Source organism: Charadrius vociferus, unplaced genomic scaffold, assembly GCF_000708025.1.
Source record: "Charadrius vociferus isolate BGI_N301 unplaced genomic scaffold, ASM70802v2 scaffold1528, whole genome shotgun sequence".
Lineage (NCBI taxonomy): Eukaryota > Metazoa > Chordata > Aves > Charadriiformes > Charadriidae > Charadrius > Charadrius vociferus.
In genome coordinates this window covers 200959-223599 of record NW_009649849.1, presented here as the reverse complement: position 1 = coordinate 223599, position 22641 = coordinate 200959, and the positions used below count along the sequence as shown (strand labels likewise).

Genomic DNA, 22641 nt, shown 5'->3' with positions numbered 1-22641 from the left:
GCTTCCGGCTAAGAAGCCCACTGCAGCAGAGAAACAGATGCCTTCAGATGGCCTGCACAAAGACTCTGCAGATGTGGCATGAAGTCTTCACCCAAGTGTTGAATCCGCCTAGGAAACTCTCAGTAGCATGCAAAAAATGCTGAGAGGAAACACACAGGAAAACCCTGCAGGAGTGACTCCACCGCTGTTCGATAACTCAAGAGATTCTAGCTTGTCCTTGAGGCCACAACTGCCTCACAAGCTGCGCTGGGAAAACTCTCTCACTGTAAAAACAGCAGAGAAAAATAAGAAGGGTGAGCCACATGCCTAAGGCTTGAATACCTCCAACTTGCTGCATCCTATCATCTACCTCGGAGCTACACCAGCACCTTTGTACTACTGTGAAGGGACCTGGCTCAATGTACCGATTATTCTACCTTATAGGCAAGCGTACTTTCTCTGAGGCCATTCTGCCTTTGAGGTTTTTTTCTTCAGTATAGTACCATAAGGAAACGACCACAGCAAATGCTGCAGTCAACAGCTGAACCCTTAAACCCTCCCTGGCATCCCGCAAAAAAAAAAAGCCAGAGAAGCATCAAGGCACAATGGTGAATGCCCTTTTAAGAATGTGCCTTAAAAGAATCAGTGCAAAGAGCTGAGATTACTACCATTACAAAAGTTGCCTTTTTATACTAAAAGATCATGGTAAAAAAAGGTCAGCTTTGGCGCCATCCGTTTGCACACGAAGTCCCTAGCCGCGACACACGCCAGGGCCTGACTGACTCTACTGCAGCGTTGTGAGATAGTGCAAAACCTTCAAGTTATGAGTAGTGAAATCACTGTTTTGCACATCCCTCCAGAATTGTGCAAGGTACAACACGCACTCTAGGCAGTAAATGCATGTCTTCTCTAGAAGAGGCAGGGAAGCAAACCAGTTACTATGTACCTAGGATTTTCAGTACCATCCAGTTTCCTCTCCCTACACCACCTGCTTGGTTTCTATTTCTGCTGTTATTCAAACGAAGAGATTCCAGAAACTGATTTAGTCTTGGGTTTTCTTCCCCTCAGCAGACATTGATTGCAGTCACACCGAGATCTCCAGAGGGGATTTCAAAAAGAGTACACGACCATCTTTCCTTTGCCAATTTATCGGCTCTGCATTGCACAGATATAAGGCTCCCAGCACAGTCTGTTAAATGCAGTAGCTTGGAGGAATACTCAAAAGAAAACAAAATATTCCATTTATTTTCTACCTTCAGCTTCTGGGAAGATTGAAGCTTTGGAACACAACATGAGAACTCAAATCTAACACTTGGCTGGACACCGGCTCAATACCGGGTGCGAGGAGAAGAAACAGCAAGGAATGAAGTGACACGCAGAATACCTGAGGAATTTGGAGTTGTGGAATGGACATTCAATTCACCATCAATAGTCACGATGAAAATAGGTAGGGGGAAGGGAAGAAAAGCCCTAAAATAAAGTTGGGCGTGAAAATAATGCAGATTTCAGAACAGACTAAGACGGGGAAGGAAGTTTTCAAGATCAAGCTGCCATCAGACCTTCAATTGTAGGAACAAAGGATTACTGCAATCTCTTCCCCTAAGAAACTTTTCAAACCACCCCAGTGCTAGTTGGCAAGGCACCGATTGTTGCGCTACAGTCAGTGGTGGCCAGGAGAGCCGTTCATGTGCTTTTCACTGCAAGGAACATCCGTGCTGTAGAGGCCGTCCAAGTACGCCTGAGAAATCTCCGCTACCAAGCTCCTGTCTGGGACGGACTGGGCCATTCCATAGATAGCTCCCTAAGCAGAGAAGAGGAGGATACATAGGATTGTTAATGCCATCAGAGAAACACACTCACCCCAAACACACCCTTCACTATATGGTGGCCTCCTTACCATGCCTGTGGTCTTGGCGCTGAGGTCCTTCATGATATCCTCAATGCTGTCTTTGACATCTTTCAGGAACTGTTCAGCAACACCAGGCTTTGTGTGCAACTGCGTAATGCAGAGATGAATGCTGGGCAGGCAGGGGAGAGGGGAGAGATTAACCATCTCAACCATCTACAGCTCCACATTTTCTGAGCAGCCGACAGCAATTTAGTCCTTCACTGGCCAACTTCACTTCACAACCGTGTATCTCCTTAAAATAGGATTTCAGCAGTATAATGGGAGAAGACGATCCACTTCCAATTAAAGTAATCCCTGCAAAATACTTGCTAGAACCAAGCTGCGCAGAGTTCAGCTCTTCTTTTGCAAAATGGCAAAAACTCCTTCCTGACTTCACCGTACACAGTTAAAGGCCTATAATTTCCTCGCTTCGTTCCAGCAACCTCTGGCGAGAAAAATGCAGCTACCTGCAAGCACGGTGATCCTTACCATCATTTCCCCTCTCCTTCCTCTCCAGCTTAAATAAGCCATCAGCCACCCACAGCGTGGAAGCGAGCATCCACTAGAAGGAACAGGGCTACTCGCACCTCCGAGCTATCGCTTCAGGCTCTCTAGACTTCGCTTCATGCTAACTGCAAGTCCAAATTGTTTTCAGTGCAGCTACATCTGAGAGCATTTGCCCCTTTTACCCACAGAAAAACAACTACCACCCACTCAGGGAAACTCTGACAAACATTCATTTTACACCAGGCTGGAAAGATCACTGAAAATGATCAGCCCTTCATTGTTCTTTCAACTACCTTCATCTTCAGTGGGCAGCAAGAAGATACTAATAATAAATAAATCAATCCACAAACCCTTGGTTAACATGAGATAAAACCCTGGCTATTTATATTTTTCTGCTTGTATTAGACAGAGGTAAATAGAAAGGGAGCCTCAGATATGTCCTCTTTCAGGTTCATTAAAATTACTATTGCCTTACCCTCACTGCAGTAACCGCTATATATCAGCGATTACAAAAGTAATACCTTCTCTGCAGAGAAAAAGGTCCAACTTGTACAAGGTCTTGCACCTGGGTCAGGGCAATCCCTGGTATCAATACAGGCAGAGGGATGAAGTGGTTGAGAACAGCCATGCCGAGTAGGACTTGGGGGTGTTGGTGGATGAAAAGCTGGACACGAGCCAGCAATGTGCGCTCACAGCCCAGAAGGCCAACCGCATCCTGAGCTGCATTAGAGAAGCGTGGCCAGCAGGGCGAGGGAGGCGATTCTACCCCTCTGCTCTGCTCTGGTGAGACCCCCCTGCAGTACTGCATCCAGCTCTGGGGCCCCCCTACATAAGAAGGACATGGACCTGTTGCAGTGGGTACAGAGAAGGCCACGAAGATGCTCCAAGGGCTGGAGCACCTCTCCGATAAGGACAGGCTGAGAGAGTTGGCATTGTTAAGCCTGGAGAAGAGAAGGCTCCAGGAAGACCTTACTGCAGTCTTTCAATACTTAAAGGGCACGTATAAGAAAGATGGAGACAAACTTTTTAGCAGGGCCTGTTGCCATAGGACAAAGGGTAATGGCTTTAAAATAAAAGAGGGTAAAAATAGTTTAGATATAGGGAAGAAATTTTTTTACAATGAGGGTTATGAAACACTGTCCCAGGTTGTCTAAAATAGTTTAGATATAGGGAAGAAATTTTTTTACAGTGAGGGTTGTGAAACACTGTCCCAGGTTGTCCAGAGAGGTGGTGGATGCCCCATCCCTGGAAACATTCCAGGTCAGGTTGGATGGGGCTCTGAGCAACCTGATCTAGTTGAAGATGTCCCTGCTTATGGCGGGGGGGTGGACTAGATGGCCTTTAAAGATCCCTTCCAACCCAAACTGTTCTATGATCAGACATGGACAACACCACTCAGCAAACTGAGAGCACTACGTGGCCTGAAGACAACCATCTTGCATACCCTGGCTATGCACATCATTACACTGGTCTACACAAACTCACCTTGATGGGAACTGTAGAACATTTAAGTTCCATCCTTTTGCAGCTAAGAAATTAGATAATCGATAAATGTCGAAAGTGTCCGAACCGATGGAGAGGACAGACACCTCAGGTTTCCCAAAAATGAAGATGCTGTCTATTTTTCTCAACCTTAAAAAGAAAAAGGAGAAAAGAAGTGACTGACCATGGTTACAGAGGCCAGACATTCTGTCCATCTATCTGGCGTCTTAAAAGAAAAGCTACAGAAGGGAACAGATGACAGCATATCCCTACCAAAAAAAGAAAAAATAAATCACACAACCAGCCCAGGCCATTGGGACTTGCAAGAGGACTCAGGTCATTAGAAGCCCTAAAGTCAATACACTCAGGAAGAAATGGAAAAGAGGGAGGACAGAGAGGCAAGGGAAGACAGGGTAGCAGAGAAGATCAGCTTATCAGCTCACACAGCAACATAGGCACCCCAATAAGAGAGAGTATAACCCTTCTTTCATTATCTTCAGTAAGTCCTTCCAGATTCCCCCTCTGCCATGGCTGAGGCAGAAGAAACTCTCAAAACAAAGTCAGCTAAATAAAGAGGCCTGCACCCCTCCTTTTTGTGCCTCTTGGCTGTGCATAAACAAAGCATCTGTGCATAAACAAAGCATCATCTCCCATAACTGCCCAGTGGATCCCCACCCAGCAGGTTACATGCTATAGCTTCTCCAGTAAGGAAAAAAAATAAAGTTGCAAGAGAAACAGAAACAGTTTGACAGAAGGAATCCAGAACAGCATTAAAGACTGGGATCAAAACACTAAGGCACATACATACTCTGATTCGAGGAAACGAGCTGTTTTAATGATCCTCTTTGTAGCTTCAACGTAGCCCGATTCCCCTATGTGCATCAGAGTTGCCCAGCATGCGGCTATGATTCCACCAGGCCTGGAGCCTGCCACGGAGGGGGAGGCGTATATGCCCCCTTGCCAGTCGGGTGCTATAAAGAACTGGTACCTCCTGTACTTCTTGTCGCTGTACAGCACCACTGAGGAGCCCTTGGGAGCGTAGCCATACTGCAAGGAGCACAGAGAGCATTAAAAAGCAGCAGGAGGGCACAGGGAACACATTCAAGCACTCGCTGCACGCAGTCACCAAGATCCCACTTGCCCATACTTGCACAAAGCTTCTGAATCGGGCAGCCCTTAACCACTGTACTTCAGCGCTCCTCCGCAAAGCGGAGCAGGAATTTGATGGCATGGGGAATCGCTTCCCAGAAACGAATGCTTTAGAAGACCTCTCTCCCCTTCTCCTTACCTTGTGGGTATCAGCAGAAATGCTGGTCACACCTTTGACACGGAAGTCAAATAGACGCCTTAGGGGGAACCCTGCCTTGTCCATAAACGCAATGAGAAAACCACCCAGGCAGGCATCAACGTGGAAGGGGATTTTGTACTTCAGCGCGAGCTGCGTGTGAACAAGAGATTCTGGTGAGTAACATGCAATCAGGCACGAAAACCATGCGGTCAGAGCACCCAAACTCCAGTCACCAAAAGGTACTCTGCATTTCACAATTAAAGGTTTCCTGGATCCCTTTGGAGCCATCGGGCCACTCTCAAGCTGTTGAGGACAGGAGATCTGGAAGGTTTAGGTTGCCTTCTCCTGCCTTCCACATACTTGAAGATTGCCAGAAAGAGGAAAAACAGCAAACTGCCAAAATGCAATGTATTTGCCAAAGAGATGTGACAATTTGGCCTGAAAGGCGTATCCTCAATAAAGTGTAAGGGCGTGATCCAAATGAAAAGAAGGTCAGAGACCCCGGCTGCTTACATACAAAATAAATAACTAGAGTACAGAGGAAGAAAAAAAAAAATAGAGGCGCATTTGAAAAACAGAATCCCAGCCCTCTGACTTGTACTCCTTCCAGATATTCCTCCGACTTGTGCACCAAGTTTGCTACTACCAGTAGGCCCTAAAACAAAGCCTTTTTGCCAGGTGGACTATTTTGCTGTTATTTCCTCTCAGGTATCAAAGAATGAGCCTTTCTTGTTGGACTTGCAATGGGTGCAGCTGAGCCTTAAGTCATGTACACAATCCATATCTTCGGGTACAGCAGAATTTTACGGCACACACTTGAGAGTTCAGAGACAAAGCGTGCGCAAAAGGCTCACTGCTTTGCCTTGCCACAACGCACCGCATGCAGCGGCTCAAGTCTGAAATCCAGCCCCACACAAACAGCTTTATGACAGTGCCCAGAGTTAAGTTGTGGTATTTAAAGTCCACCTTCTCACAGCAGTTAGAGCGTGAAAACACAGTCCCATATTCCTCCACACTTCCAGATTTTGTCCCACACACCCAGCTGTTGGTTAACACCTGATTTGAGGACAGTAATACCCTCCCAACCAGTCTGCTCTTCCCACCAGGTTCACTGGTTGGAATCCTGCAACGCCTCTGCTCTTCTTGTACGTAGGGACATGCCGGTTTGATTGCCACAGCACCCAGATGTCCCAGGGGCACCCTACCTCTGCCACCTCTTCAATTGGGTCCATAATTCCATGCGGGAACTGGGGAGCAGAACAGACCAGCATGGCTGTGTTCTTCGAGATAGCTCTCCTCATTGCCTGAAGATTTAAAGAGAGAAGATGCTCACATTCCATTTACCAAGTGCCACCCTGCCAAAAAAGATAAAAAGTGAAAACATGCAGCGTCTGGTCTTAAAAACCAACACACAAAAGCCTATAGAAAGCAAAGCAATGAGCTGCAAGCATCAGCAGACATCAACTGAGTCATTTAATTCATCCACTTGGAAGTACTAGAAACCCTTTTGTTCACCCTCATCTGAAATCTGGAGCTATTTCTGAAACACATAAATTACTTGATTCTAAATGAATCACACAGGACAAAGGGATGGATTACATCCAATTATTTCAGACAAAACCTCATCTGCGATGACAGGCATTTACTCCTGCCGGTCTTCCTTATTTCCAGGAAGCATCCACCCCTCTCTATAGGTAGACTTCTTGCTATTTGGTGTACGATACCAACTTCCCCCAGAAACAGTGCCATGCTGCCTAAAGCAATACCTGAACATCCACTTCCATAGCCTTGGTCAATGGTATGTGAATCAACTTCAGTCCAAAGTAGTGTGCTGCCTTGTCAAATGCTGCATGAGCGCTCACCGGGACCAACCTAGAAAGGTAACACATTGCATACGTCAACCCAGGCAGCACCTAAGCCTGACAGCGTACAGGCAGGAAAAGAGGAAAAAAATTCAACATGTAGGTATTGCTGGGTGACAGACAGGCCACAAACAGGCCAACTGTATGTTTCAACTAGCCAAAAATCATACAGACCAAAAAAAAAGAAAAAAGTTGAGGAAAATGCTCTCTGGGACAGACGAGAGGCCACGTGCTGTTCTGACCTAACATGATGGACACTTGATCTTGAACAACCCAGAGAAAACCTATTCAAGTAATTCTATTCCACTGCCTAGTCTTTTGTGAACCAGGAACCAAGTTAGTTAATTTCTTGTCATATCAGAAAATATCGTACCATCTCCAACCAGCTACTATCCCTGAGAGGGGCATATGACAATATCAAAGGGAAGAAGCAGCATAAATATAGCAAAGGAACACAGTATTTGCTGTCACCCATCTCTAATGGCAGTGGCTGAACAGCCTTAATTAATCTTGTTTTCTGAGGCATCATATCTTTATCGGAGCCTTTAATAGCATGCAAAAATCTTAGAGAGGGAAGAAAAGAACTGCAGGAATTCAGCAGAAGATGAACACTAGTGTTTCATCTCTCTTTGTGTTTTCCCCCCGTAAGCAGTTACCCAGAGAAACATTTTTGATGCACCGTCTAGAAAAAAGAAGCACATTAGAGAGAGCAAATCCTCTATTAGCAGTGTAATGATTAGCGCAATTCCTCATTTCAGCTCCAACCAGCCCCAACTTCAGTTCCAGAGTTTTCAGGCTAAACCCTCTTTGATCTGAATAAATCAAACCCCTTAAACACTTCAAAGGGCCTGACAATCTCTGCTCAAGAGGGGCCCAAAGCAGAAATGAGCAGACTCTGCCTAGAGCAGCACACAGGTATTGCCAAGATACATCTGCACGGCATAGCTACCACAGCCCCTCAGCAACATTCGCGCCTCCCAGGCTGCTTAAAGGTTCCTGTCCTTTTGCACCACTCCTTTTGATCCAGGTTTCTCTCCTTCAGACCCAGACAGACAAGAAGGAGGTAGTAATGAGCTACAAAAGGAAGGAATAGTGGTGTCTAGCAACCACCTCCACTCAGAGAAACATAAGTCCCACAAGCTCCCAAAGCAAAAAGCCAGCCATGGAGGTAGCGCTCACATTTCTGGTTGTTTGATGCCTCTCTCGTAAGCCAGGTCCCGGTACGCTTTGCAGGCCATCAGAATGCTCTCAGTCCCCCCAGATGTCATCTGTTGAGAAAAGAGGCAAACAAGAAAAACAACTGCTTACACGGATGTTGCAGAAGAGGAAAGCAGAAAAAGGCATGCTGCCACAGCATCCCTGCCCAGAGGTGTTTCAGAGGCAAGAGATGCACAGGACCAGCTCAGGTTTTCAAGGGCAGCAGAACAGCCTGAGGTAGCTCCCTGACATTCAGCTTGAAAGTCCACATTTAAATAAATGGTGACTCCTCTCTATCTAAAGGCGGAGGGGGAAAAAGGGAAAACAAAAAAATATCCAACTCAAAAGCCTGACAAGAAGAGACCATACTGCACAGTCACTAGCTGGCAAACACGACCGTGCCTCATGAAACGACTAGTACATGCTTAGCTCCCGATTACCCGGGGATTGTTTGTCTGGTTTACAGATTAATTATGCCACGTACACAGAAACAACAAAGTTGATTCTGTATTGAGTTAGCTGAAGTCCAGCAGGGTTTATTAGGTCTGGAGCAGTGCCATGCTGAGGCACAGAGCCAGCTCAGGGCTGGCACTGCTCCCGAGCTACAAAACCTTCCCAGAACCTGCAGCACTGCAAAGAGCAGAGCCTTCTCCCACCTCCTCTTTGCAGAAGTCTGGTCAACACCAGGCCAGAGCTTGTAAGTCCTTGAAGACTCAAGAAAGGTACACGCACAAGCTGTTCAATCGAGTCTACTATTGCATACTAGAACGCAAGAGCTGTTGCAAATATAATTCTTTACAGGACAAAATTCCTCAAGTGGGAGGACTGTCTCTTGTCAGCCAGCCTTTATGAGTTCTGACGTGTAGCGGACACAAAATTACCTGGGCACAAACCTTTCAAAGTAAAACTTCAATCTAGTAAAATGCGAGGTTGCTTTTTCAAGCAGCGTGCAGGACTGACTTACTGCTATGCTGGGTGAGCCATAACTTGAGGATGGCTGATACCTGGGACAGGTATACAGAAGTGCAGGTGAAAGAGGAACCAAAACTGCTTATAGCACTAATGGAGGACTGATTTTGATCCCTAGATCTGCCGAACCAACTGCAATTTCCCCTTTTAACCTCTTCCCCCCCAATAAACAAATATAAAAAGGATGCAGTCACATTTGCATGCCTTATGACATCTGCTAGTCTGGGTTTTCCTTTGTTTTTTCCCTGCTGACATAGCTGCTAACCCCCAAAATGCAAAGAAGAAGTGTGACTGCGTGACAATGACTAAACATTAAGTACAGAGATAAAGCACAAAGTTCACAGGCGCATAAAACAGCCTGTCACATTTGTTCCTAACATGATCCAAGCTAGCAGCAGCTGCCACCACAGGCAGTGTGGAAGTGACTGTCACACCACAGACAATTTCTGCTTTTTTGGTAGTTTAAAAGCAACAGCTGTCACAGATAAACCCTAACAGAGCCTCACAGTGGATAAAGAAATCATTACATTTATTGTGAAGCAAATAGATGTTAACAGAAACACCCTCTCCTAAGCATTTTATGGGCTGCGTCATTCACTTCTCAACCCTTTTTATTAAAAGATCTGTGAAGTTGTCAGCTACTACCTTCGGGGGAAAAAAAAAAAAAAAACCAAAACAAACAGCTGGCATAAACATGGATTGCCTTCCTACTGCCCGGTGGGAGAAGAGGAATGGGATCATTGCATACTTGTAACACTGCTTGCAACATTGCTCACAATATTGCAATGATTGTGAAAACTTTGCTAGGCATGATTTGGGGATCTTGGGATTCACCTTACTGAACACCAGACACTTTGTGCCACCAGGCCTCCTCCTCGTTGAGCAAGAAGTCCCTTACCTCTACTCCCATCTAGATAACCTGCTCTTCAAAGAGCAGCCTCTGCACAGTCTTATTCCCATTTCGATCCTTCCACCAAAGGACCAACATCTTGCCCTTACACACGACAAACCTTTCTTCAAAGCCTGGCTTACCACCTGCATGGAAATGCTGAGCCACACACAGTTTCGGGGAGGTCAGAGTACCACTTTTGAGTAGTTGGTCAGATGCAGGTTAAAGAACAGCATCTAGGATGGATCCTCCTCCCAGGCACCAAGACTGGCATGCAGATAACCTCACAGAAAGCTTTTTCAGGCAGCTGAAAATCCACACAAAAAAGCTGAATTTCAGCCAGAGCAGCTTCCCGAATTGCCCCACAGTCAGCACATCAGTACCAACATGAGTGTACACCACAGAGATGTGCCAGAGCAGCTTGATCTACAGCAGCACCTTCAGCATGGCGCAGCTACAACACCAAAAACCCTTCTGGGTCCACACAATTTGTACCTGCAGAGGGAGTCTGCTCGTTTACAGGAGGCTTTTGTCAGCTTCGCTATCAACAGCAAACTCATTCTGCTATAGCCAGAGCTTGAATCACTGTCACAGGATACAACTTCCCCACTGCCTGCGGCACACCGGCAGCTGGCCAACATGCAGTGATTCAGCACCCGCCGACGGCTCACACAAATATTTTTTTTCCTCTCCTCTAAATGAAAGTCCACAGGTTCAAGCGATGCCATGGGGAAAAGGGGTTGGAAACAGGCATTGTTTTAAGCAGCTTTCCAACCCTGCGCTATCTTCAAAAAGCCAGGCAAAGCGTGGGGAAAAAGGCAAGCAAACAGACTTTTTTGTTCTTCACTTATTTATTTTTCCAAACAGGAGGGGAGGAGAGAAAGCACAGGGGAAAAAATACCCCTCCTGCTTTCTAAACTCAGTGTATCCCTTCTGTTGCTCCCTCCCTCCAAATCGCAGGGCTCTGGAACCTCAACATTAAAACAGCAGTAAGAGGTACAGTCCCTATTCCAGGATTTCTTTGGCCACGCCACTTGCATGTCACTGTCAAACCGTCAGACATAAAAGAACCACTTTGCTTCACAGTCTCTAAAGTTTTGCTTGCATTTTCACCTCCGTTCAGACCCTGGAGACAAAGCTGACCATAAGTTTCACTGAGCTGAATTACCTCATGAATAAGAAAGCAAACTACAATTTATTTCTAAGGTAGCATTAGAGTAAAAAATATACCACAATCCACTGCATGGTCATAACGTAGCGGCAGGCTCACATAAAACCCCTGTAAATCTTGCAGGTTGTAAATTCCACTAGTTGTCTCTCTCAAGGTGACCTGCTCATCACTATAGATAAAACCTGACAGATCTGCAGAGTTTAAGCCCCCCAAGACACATCACTCACTTTTCACTGCTAAAAGTCCTACTTCAAGTGTGTAGCTAGTTCTACCACAAAGTTTGGAAGCCCCAGAATAGGGGAGGAAGAGACAAGTCAGCTTCTACAGGAGGTTTAGGTTTGCATCTGCTGATTTTGCCTCCCTCTCCTGTCCTCAGCTGCAGAGTAAGTGCAAAGAAGAATTCATAGAGAGACTGACATCAAATACACTCCCTGTGCAATTTTCCCCTGCACTTCAAAGCTGCCCTTTCTTTTTAAAGTTCAAAAAACTACTAGAAAAAAAATAAACCACCCACCATTGAAGCTTGCATAAAAGTGGTGATTTCTCCCCAAATTAGAGGGGAAATCCTCAGTGCCAGCACTCCAAAACAAAGCACCTCCTGAACTTGAACATATGCACTCAGACAAGAACAAACTCCCCCCATTCCTCCTCTCTGTGCTGAGCTTAATTAGTCCTTCCAAATCATTGGAAGAACATGATTAGAATCTCCTGGGAGCCAAAAATCATAAATTCGTGTCTTTTTGCTCTTGCGTAACACAATTAAAAGAAAGAACAAAAGTAGTAATTAGCAAGAAATAGGAATCACCCATCCGCTGCTGAAAATGATTATGACTTTTAAAAACTGCTTAAAAACCTGAACATCTCTGAATGCAATTTAAGGCAAAAGGCATGTCTGCACCACCCCCACCACAAGGGCATTGTTGGTCGTTTTATGCCCATGCTTAAAATAAGGAGAATTATTGTCCCCACGTCCCAAATAAAAGCAAGTCCTGTAAATAACACAAGCAACATCCGACTTAACATTCAGAAATCTAAAAAGACATGTTTCATTTTAGCATTTATTAAACACACCAAAAACCTTCAAAGAGGAAGCAGGGGATTGCTCTCCAGATACCCTGCTTAGCAAGATGTCCACATGACACCGGGCAGGGCTGCGCCGGGATGCCCAGGCTGCCAAAAGCTCCGGGCACAGCACAAATGTGTCCCTGTGCTGCTTTCCCCAGACCGAGCAGCGGAGTATTAGCCCCATATAGCACTGTTCTGCAGCGTGCTGTGGAAATCGGAGCACTAAGGAAGTGAAATTGCCTCACTGAGAAGCACAGACAGAAAGTTTTAGGTTTGGTGTCCCCCGCCCCTACACACACACAGCATAGCCACAGATGCACTCTTCAGAAACACCAGCAAGCTCCTTCTGCCTTCAGGGACCATTCACCAGGCACCAAGAAAATCGGACAAGCAGTCCCAGCTGCTTAAATCAAGCAAATCCAACAGACAAGGACCTGGCACTAAGACACACTGCTTTTCAGAAATAGCAGGGATAAAATTCAGAAAAAAAAAAAAAAAAGGCATTTGGTTTAGTTTGCAACACTGCAAAAGTTGAATCAAGTAAGCCAGAAGCCTTCTCAGTAGAAAAAGGCAGCAGCACCTCCTGAACAGATCAATTTAAAGATAAAGATAACTCAGGGCATTGCACCCTCCCTGGTTTAGCCATCTCTGTTTTACAGCCTCACCAGTTACTGAAGCATAACTGCGGCAGTCTGAGCAACCAGCTACAGCAGGGCCTTCCAGAGACAGAAAGAATACCATCAGTTTGAAAAAAAATGCTCCTTTTAAATGGCTTTGTAACTGTCCAAGCCTCCAGAAATAATTCTGAAATGTTAGTTCTGTTTTGGGGAGAAGAAAATAAGTCTGTGAGCCCGACTACTTCAAGTGATCTCCATGTATCCACCCCACGTCTCCAACAATGATTAGCAACTCTGGACACTCTTCACAGTCAGGAAGGGCAACATGGGAGGGAGGAGAAAAAGTCCACTGGAGAGACTCGTTTGGACAAGATAATTACAGGGATGCAATTAATCTTCTGTTTCCGGCCAATCAACTTTTCAACCCTCCCTCTCATCCTGCAAATTTGACTGTTCAACCAGCTAGAACGTAACTCCACAGCAGGTTACACGCTTCCCCATTTGCTTTGCTTCTGTTTGAATCCCAGAGGCAGCTTTGCAGCTCAATCCTCGGAAAAGAGGGGAAGAAGAAAGGAGCAGAGGGAAAAGCGGGATTCCCCAGACATCTGTGGAGGTCTCACATTGGCCACGATCACTGTCTGATTGTTTTGGAGCAGTTTTTTTACCAGTTCTGAACTTCTCCTCTTAGGCAATTCTACATTTAAATTTCAGTGAAAGAGCACACGGGGCCAAGGCTGACACTTTTACAACACACATTTTACGTAACGAAAATCGAACACATGCGTTGCAGGCTTCAGCAAGCAAAGTTCTCCAAGCATACAGTAACTGTCATAGCTATCTGACCATGGTATCAATTGACATCTCAACTGTTGATAAAGATGCGTTTCAACAGCTTTAAATCCAGCCTCTTCCCCACTCCGGGGATAATCTCAGCAGTGTTCTCAACACTGCAAACCAGGGAGGAGATAAAGTGAGGTAAAATGCTTTTTATAAGCAAAGAGGCACGATCCTTCTCTAAACTCAAAGGTGGCACAAGGAATTCAGTACCGAGAAGACAAGTCAGGTCACAGGGTACAAACTCCTGCTATCAAAACCAACCACGTCTTCTAGTCCCAGACACTGCACAGTCCAGTTTCATCTTTGATCCAGTTGGAGTTTGGTCCCAACTACGCCTACTACAAGGCTACTCCAGTACTCGCCTCCTTAACACAAGCCTCCAACTGTCAGATTAAGCCCATTCAAGGCCAGTTCACCTCATAAGCTCTTGTGTCAACACTGCCTTCCCATATTGATCTTCAGCCGTTGCTGGCCTTCTCCCTCCCTAGCATACTTACAGACAGCAATCACCTCACACCCAGCCTCTGAAAAACCTCATCTGGATTTTTCTCACAAACAAAACTACCTCCTCACAAGTTATTAAGCAGCCTGTTTGGATCACAGCTGCACCTGACCACCATGTTAGGAGATAAGACCTCACTGTCCCACAAACCGCATAAACAGGGAGAGAATTTGGCCTAAGGAATTCAGGAACCTTACCAAAAAGGTAATGCAAGAGAAAGGAGCATAAAAAACCATGGCTCATTTTTCTAACAATAATCCACCATGCAAGTTCACAACTTTTGCTTTTTGACCAACTTTGAAATCATCAATATAAGGACACACACCTCATTCTTCCTGGGAACTCTATCAAGGCTTTAATGCTGGTTTCCACCCTAGCACACTGGAAGGCCACATAAGCCTGGAAAGACAGCTTTCCAGCTGGACAGATGACAGTACGTGCCATGCCTGCTTGATCACCAATCCTTCAAGCTGCTCGTTGGTGACCAGCCAGCCTTGTCCTCAATCTTAGCATTCTGGCAGGCTCATAGATTTCCAATTCAGAGATTAAAACTCAGGGGAGCAACTCAAAGTGACACTGCTCTGTTCACCATCCCCCACTGATGACCAGCCATGCTACATGACACTGGTTCTCTTTTCCAGCCGCCATCAAGCCTGCATCATTTAAGAGCGTGAAAAAAAGCAGAAGTCGTCTTGTCTAGAGAACTACATCCCTGAATTAAACTGTGTCTCATAAAGCCTCACCAAGAAGAGTTCCAATGTTGGCATGGCACATACCAGAATGAGCTTGACCTCAGCCTCACCTGGATAGCAGAAGGTGCATTTAAACTTCAAGTCAGAAACATCCGAAATGTTCATGGGACGCTTGACGACAGGCTACTTACAGCACCACAAGAGTCAGGGCCCCCATTGAAGAGCGTACAGGCGATCCTCACTACTTCCGCTTCCATCTTCCTCAAACCAGGGAATATATCCGGATGGAGAGGATTACTCCAGGCAAACTCTTCATACACCTTCAGAAAACAAAGACAGAAAGTTAGTCTTGCAGATGAAGCACTGAATTATCAGTGCAGATTTGGAAACTCACCATACACTGTACAAGAGAATGAGCTGCATTTAGCTGTAGGCAATACTGCAGATTTCCTCAGACTTAACTCCTGCTGCAAGTAACTATCACAAGCTGGGAAGCTACGGCTGAGGGGGGAAAAAAAAAAAACACTCATGTGTTTTTCTAGGGTGTTCTGGCCTCTGGAGTGATTCTACAACATCATAATATTTCTTTTTGTAAAGACAGGTTGAATTGTTTCGCTGTTTTTAAAAAATAACAGAAAACACACCCTATGATTGCTTTACACAAAGCAGGCCAAAAATAAACTTACTTTGCAGAACTAGTTTTCAAGTTTACTATTAAAGGGGAACTCTGAAGCAGCAAGAAAAGCACAACTGCCCACCCACACTGCAACAAAAGTGGCCGTGGAGACCAGTATTTCATGCTCGTTCTGCAACTGCAGGCTCACAGGATAAGGCTGGAACAGGCCAGTTCCGACCTCCTGCAGTCAAGATCAAAAAGCAACTGCCAGGATGTTAAAAGAAATACAGCAGAAAAACCAGGGAATAATCAGCACAAACAGAGGGAATGTTTCCACAACACTCAATCCAAGCTGAGGCCCCTCTAGAAAAGCTGCTCTGAGCTTTATGTTTCCCCAGAAGTGGCAAAGAAAACGTCAACGAGCAGAAGGAAAAAAGCCACACCAATAGCAACCACCGAACAGAGCTCATTACAGCTGTTATAAAAGCTGTTCCCAGGAGCAAGAAGGCTAGACTTCCCTTTCTAGCAAAAAAACTCTTGAAGTAGATACGTTTGAAAACAGACCTTTGGGCTGTTTAGGTTATTTTCCAACCTTCTCAAAGGAAAAAATTCCTGAGTAGGTAAACAGTCCTAACAAAGACGCCACTGAAGCATGCCAATGCTCCATTGTTGTAAGATTTGGACCGCCAAAAAACATTTTACAAACTTCTTTTTTTGCTTAAACCAAAAGGAATTCAATTTTGCTCAGTGAAGCTGTTCCAGTCCAAAATCCCACAGCCTCCCAGTAACAAGACAGCCAAGGATGCTTTCACTCCAGCCTGCGGCAAAGGCACATCTGTAGGGGAGTTCGCTGACGCTGATCTATGGCAATTTTATGCCTCCAACCATTCCCTGAATTAGAAGGTCAGTACCAGTTTCTAGTTTACTTGTAACCAGCTTCTTACTTTCTTATTCAAAACAACATCTCATTTGATTGGATCCTAGTTATCTTTACACGGTGTTTTTGCAGGGAGAGTCACTTGGCCAGCTTTACACTGCCCAAATACTTTGCTAATAATTCCCCTTCCACCTAGATTTACCCTAGGCTCTGTCTTCATAGTTGGGCAGTGTTTGTTTCAGATCTCCCCTATTTATTTCGGAAGATGCTGGAACAGTGTTGAGGGGGTTCTGATCACCCTGAAGATGCTAAGGATATCTACAAAGATGCAAAGTTAGACTGCTTGCACTTTACCTTCACTAGCAGACGGGTGAGTTTCTCTTCACCACTGTACACAGTCCCAGAGACTTTCCCATCCTGCCAACGTACATCCCCTGAAAGAGAAGGAAGAGCACGCTGCTTGCAAACACAGCCGTTCTCAGAAAGCATGAAGAAGTGCACAGAGAAGTCCTCCCACCAGTTCTGCAGATGAGAATTCAGCTCTTGAGATTTCACCCATGAGGAACAAGTGTGATTTTTGTGCCACACGGATAGCTGTGTGCGACGCTAAGCCCCTGGCATCATGTATCCCATGAACTTAGCAAACTGCAAGTAAATGATGACTAAAGAGTCAGCAGATAAACAACATCTAGCTGCAGCAAGCAGTTATATTAATATGTAATCTACTTAATCCCCACTCAGTCCCCCCAAACTGTTGTCCAACCAACTGAACTCTAAAGCGGCTAAAGTTAAAGCCTCTTTCAAAGAGCACCCACCACCACGGTAAGCTGAGAAGAGATGGAAAGGCAAAGCTTATATTGCTAAAACCTACAGTGCCGGGTGCCTCGATTAAATTTCACCTAAAACGATATGCCACTGAACCTCTAACACATGAGAGAGCAAGCGGATGGAACAGCATCAGTAGCACACTCTCTTGAAAAGCATTTCAACCCACTGCCCAACGGGATGGTACCTAACCAAGTAACTTTCTGCCTCCAAACACCCCAGCAGTGTATTTCCACTTGTTTGGTTATTAGCTCCCTCTCGTAACTGTCAGCCTACTTCATAAAACCCAATGGCATCAGTTTCACGAGCATATAAGGTGAACATAGTCACAATCCAACCCTCATTTCCAAGCAACTTTCAAAGAGGAGTGCAAGTGTGTGGGAAGGATGGGGCCACAGGAAAAGGAAAAAATAAGGAAAGAAGAACCTGACGAAGACAGGAAATCATCATTTGAGGGAAAACACAGACAGAAGCTACATAAGCAATTCATAAAAGCAGAAAAGAAGGAATTTGTTATAGGATAATTGACTGCGAAACTATTTCCGAATTTGGAGTAGATGCACTGCTGTAGCAGAAAATTCAAGGCATTTCTCAAATTTGGGATAGGAGCAGGGCAGTCACATCTTCTCCTCTGGACAGGAAGTCACCCAAATTTGCTCATTACAAGTAATAGGTACATGAACGAGGGTGGAGATATTTACATGAGTGAAGCAATTCAAATTAAGTTTCAGACACTGCTTATGTCGACTCAAGCCAGGAGAACATCATGACTTTGCCTTCCTTAATTGGTATTTTCAAGGTGCAAACCATTATGACTTTGAGAGACAGTCTTGGAAATCCCCTAAAAATCCTGCTTGGAAGCTGTTGGGGTTTTTTTATTATGAGTATTCCCTGTGTCTTCACAGAAAACATGTTTCTGGTAAAAGCCAAACATCAAGGCAACTGCTCGGAAACGTAATCAAAAATGCATTCAAACAATTTCCTCCATATTTCTCTTTTCCCCAGCTCTCCCACCATCAGTCTAGAACTCTTGGGGAAGGAACAGAATTTTACTGTAAATACCCAAATACAGTATTAGAAGACATGAATACTGATCTTAGTCACTTCCAGAAGGAAAACAGACAAAAATTTGCAAGCAAAGAACATCAGGGAAGAAATATTTAAGATGAAACCATGAGCAGGAGTCACCAGATCTCATTTAAGAGAGTAAGTCTAACGTTAGGTCTATGAAACGGGCCCACCTCTGCAGCAGTACAGACTCACGTTCATACCTTTTGAGCTGTACTCTTTCATCTTCTCTAGTACTTCAGGCTGGCTCATGCCTTGTTCCGGCAGCGCTTTGATATAATCCTTTTCATCTTTCAGGAAGGATAAACTGGAAGTGACATCATTCAAGGCTTCCTCAATCTTCTTTTGAATCTAAAAAGAAAGGAAAACCCTATCAACAATGGCATTGGCTATATTATAAATAACTGTTGAACGTACGCAAGATTTAACTCACTAGCTACATCTATACTATTGAGCAGAATAGATAGGAACTGTTTCAGCTCGGTGAACAAAAAGCATAGCAGAGTTGACAGCCACGCAGTTCAACTCTTCCTTCCTACCAACCTCTCCCTCCAAAAACAAGCTGCCTGGAATGGTGAACTGGCACGTGCTAGTCTCTAAACCACACTGGAAATTGCCTATGGGAATGCCAGCTGGCACAGCCCAGAATTGTGCCACATAACCACTATGGGCAATTGCCCATAGTGGTTCTTGGACCTCTGCTTGGCTGCATGTCATTTAACAGCACAGACACCAGCACCACAATGTTCAGAGTATATTCTTTACTGGGTACCAATGAGCAGTGGGAGCTTTGAGCCCCTTCCTTAATGCTTGAGAAAACAAAGCTTGAGGCAAACTTACTGCATTTTTATCCACCAAACCTTTTTAAGTTACTGTTTTTAATTTGTAGAACTCCTCAGATGCATTCTATTTTGTACCTTGTCTCATCTGCCATCATACATATAGTTTAGAAACTCGTGAGAATAGAGGGGAAACAATAAAAAAATCTCCACTACAGGCTTTAAGTTACTGTTTTTAATTTGTAGAAGTCCTCAGACGCATTTTATTTGTACCTTGTCTCGTTTGCCATCATACATATAGTTTAGAAACTTGTGAGAATAGAGGGAAACAAAAAAAATCTCCACTACAGGAACAGTTAGGAGATTTCTTTCCTTCCACCTACACCTTACATTCAGGATGCCCAGACTTCTCCTCACAACACATTCCAAAGTACAGACAGGTGTTGGGGTATTACCAGCTTTAAAGACTTTTGGACATTGGAATATCTCAAAGTCAAGGCCTCCTGTAAGCAACTGATAGGTTGTCAGGTACCAGCCTACAAAAGAGCGGAAACGGTACAGAGACAGGACACACCAGGAGTCCTCTGGTACAGAAGAGCTTAACAGCGCTAGCCCCAAGAAAATAAATCTGGGCAAAATTGGCATTGTACACAAGGGGTCCAGAAGGTGTCCTCTTCCAACAGGCAGACAAAAAAAATAAGCAGAAGAGAACAAGTCATTAATTCATCTCATCAAAGGCTGCTCAAGTCAGAAGGTGAAACTTGGGGCACTTAACATGACATAAAAGAGGCAATGCTAGTCCCTTCCAGAGGGCTGAGGGAGAAACTAGAGAATTGCTTCCATGTCCAAGGCAAAAGGAGAAAGTTCCTCTTTGATACTTTCATTTGATAAAATTGCCTATAACACACCTGACCCCCTGAATCAATGTGTAAATCTGCCAACACATCAAGCAGAAAGAAGGGCAATCGTCAAGTGTGATACTGTCATTTACTACGTAAAAGAAACCAAGCTGTGCATTTCTCGATCATTAAGTCGTTAACGTGCTAAAACATGCTGACATTTGTAGTTTCAAGCTTTTATGCAAAAAAAAAAATCCAAACCCATCTCCCAAACACTAAAGCTTTATCTTTAATGATTACACAAACTTAGGACATCTTTGTGCTATAATGCTAACTATTGCTAATAGGTATCTGAGCTCTAAACTAATCACAGCCAGTCACCTGACTAAAAAAAATTATCTTTCCATGTTGCACAAACACCTGGCTATCTTCCACTTGCTCAAGAACAAGACATTGTTTCAGAAGAACAACAAGTCCAATCCTGTCACCTTCTTCCATAAATAAAATTATTTTCTTAAAACTCTAACAAAGAGGAAATGTTACTGGAGAATTCCATTAACTACTGCAGAATTCTGTAACTGCACTTACCGATTCTTGGTTTTAAAAAAGCGACACCCCCATTTTTTGAGAGTGATACTATGACAAAAAGACTAGGTAGAAATTATAACTTTCATTAAACCAGGTGGCAGCAGAAGACCTTCCAGACCTATATCCTTGGATCATTATGACCACAGTAACATGACAGAAGAGATGCACAGAACTGTAAGGTCTCAGAGAGCACTATGCAGGCTGAAACAAGGACGTGAGGATAGTATTAAGAAAAGTTGTCTAAATACTTACTATAGCCCCGACAAACGGCATTTTTCTCAGTAGTTTGAAGAACTGTTTTTTAGTTCGGGTTGTTAAACCTGAAAGACAAAAGTCAGAAATTAACCTAATACGACTCAAGAAAAAAATTGGACTCTGAGCACAATACTTCAATACAGCCCATGATACAGGCTCAGTATTTCTGTCACAGGCTAAAAAAACACCAGTGACCAAGGGAACATGGTGATACAGATCATCATATCAAAGAGCAAGGTTCAGAAATGGACCAGGCTACAGAAACATCTTGCTTGCAAAAACAGTAGCCATCTATGGGAATCAATAATTTGACTTGTTTTCTTACTTGCACAAGAATTTGCACCCACATGTGGAATCTTACAGAGAAGAGAGGGAGTCTAGGATTTGCTAAATGCAAAGTCTCCAGCAAAAAAGGGAAAGTACTTCTTGGAAATTATTTTCTGCATCTTCCAACCAGATTAGTACTGTAACATGAAAGCACTCAGCAACATGAAACAGGCTCCCAAAGGAGGAAATAGTAGTTCAGCCGTAACGTGACAAGGATTCACCCGGTGTCTGGCCATCTGACATAGGAAACACATGATGCAATGGGAGGAGACTCAGGGGAAAGGGACAGACAGAGGGAAGAGCAGAAATTCCACAGCCCAAACACTGAACTGAGAGAAGCCACTGATGACAAACACCAGAAAACTCCCGGGGTAGCTCTGAAGGCAGGAATGAAAGCAGGATGACACAGATGCTTTATAGCCACCAAAAATGCATTTTGAGTCCTACAGGCATTTCAAATTGAGAAGCATAAGTTACAGGACACTTACACCAAGAAATAACTAAACAAACTTTAAAAATCAAACATTTTAGGACTTGGCCATTTTATTTATGTTTTCCCTTCCACTTCATATATATTTTGAAAAGCTCCAGAAGGACAGTAACTGCAGTCTGGCACATTCTGTAGCAAATACTCATCAACAATCTGACCATAACATTTCTATTGCACATTTCAGAGTGCACAGTGTTTCATTACTAACTTCCACAGTGAAAGAAGACTGCAAACTCCTGAAAAATTCCAAAAATCTAATCAGATCTTATAAAAGTCAGTTGATACTTAAAAAAATACCACGCAACAGTACAAATACTAGCCAAGAAGCTAACATAACCCTCTACTGAACAAAAGCTTCATACCATTTTATTCCTTCCATAGACGTTCCCACTATTCAGTCACTCCCGTGTTTAAAAAGGAAAAAGGCTGGCTGAGGAACAGAGAGGCACAGAAGTAAACATCGAGTTTAAAAACTCAGCTATTTTTAACAAGCTGCCACTGGAGTGTAACCTTAAGGCCTGTGGGAACTGCAAAGCATCATATTCTCCTCTGACAGCAAAACAGTTATCTCTGACCATCACGCAGGCAGGAAACTGCAGGTTCATCAAAAGATACCTCACTGAAGAGCTGTCAATATCAGAAACTGCTCAAAACAGGAAGATGCTCCGGAAAAAGAAAATCCACACAACAATACCACAGGTAATTATCTTGAACATCCTGAGGATGAAACATGCCTCCAACACCAAATCAAAACTATGTCTCCTCCCCCAGCAGGAAGGGAAACAATCAAGAACAAGAGTTATCCAGACACTTTTCTCCAGTGACTAAGTTCAAGAACCCCGCTCCCAAATAAATTTCCCCAGGTTTTGAGCAAGAAGAGAGCATTGCAACAAGTAAATGGTTTAGCCAAAAGCAAAAAGGCGACGCGTTCCAGGCTGACCTACCGCACCCTCTGAAGGAATGGAGGTGTTTCATTGATCAGATGGCCTTGACCAAGAGGGTTTTGTTAATACTAGTTGACAGCAGAAGGCC

General features: G+C 44.3%; 1 protein-coding gene across 1 annotated transcript in view; it reads right to left on the bottom strand.

Moving 5' to 3' along the window:
* Positions 1-1145: 1145 nt before the first annotated feature.
* SGPL1 (sphingosine-1-phosphate lyase 1) overlaps positions 1146-22641 on the bottom strand; it is a 32999-nt gene continuing 11503 nt past the window's right edge. Inside the window, exons 3-14 of the mRNA XM_009890940.1 lie at positions 20790-20857; positions 18535-18682; positions 16793-16872; positions 15137-15265; positions 8186-8274; positions 6911-7016; positions 6350-6448; positions 5145-5294; positions 4665-4903; positions 3860-4006; positions 1877-1997; positions 1146-1780 (exon numbers count right to left, since the gene is read on the bottom strand). Coding sequence (XP_009889242.1) covers positions 1640-1780; positions 1877-1997; positions 3860-4006; positions 4665-4903; positions 5145-5294; positions 6350-6448; positions 6911-7016; positions 8186-8274; positions 15137-15265; positions 16793-16872; positions 18535-18682; positions 20790-20857 — 1517 coding nt within the window. The 3' untranslated portion in view covers positions 1146-1639. The remainder of the gene's footprint in view (positions 1781-1876; positions 1998-3859; positions 4007-4664; positions 4904-5144; positions 5295-6349; positions 6449-6910; positions 7017-8185; positions 8275-15136; positions 15266-16792; positions 16873-18534; positions 18683-20789; positions 20858-22641) is intronic.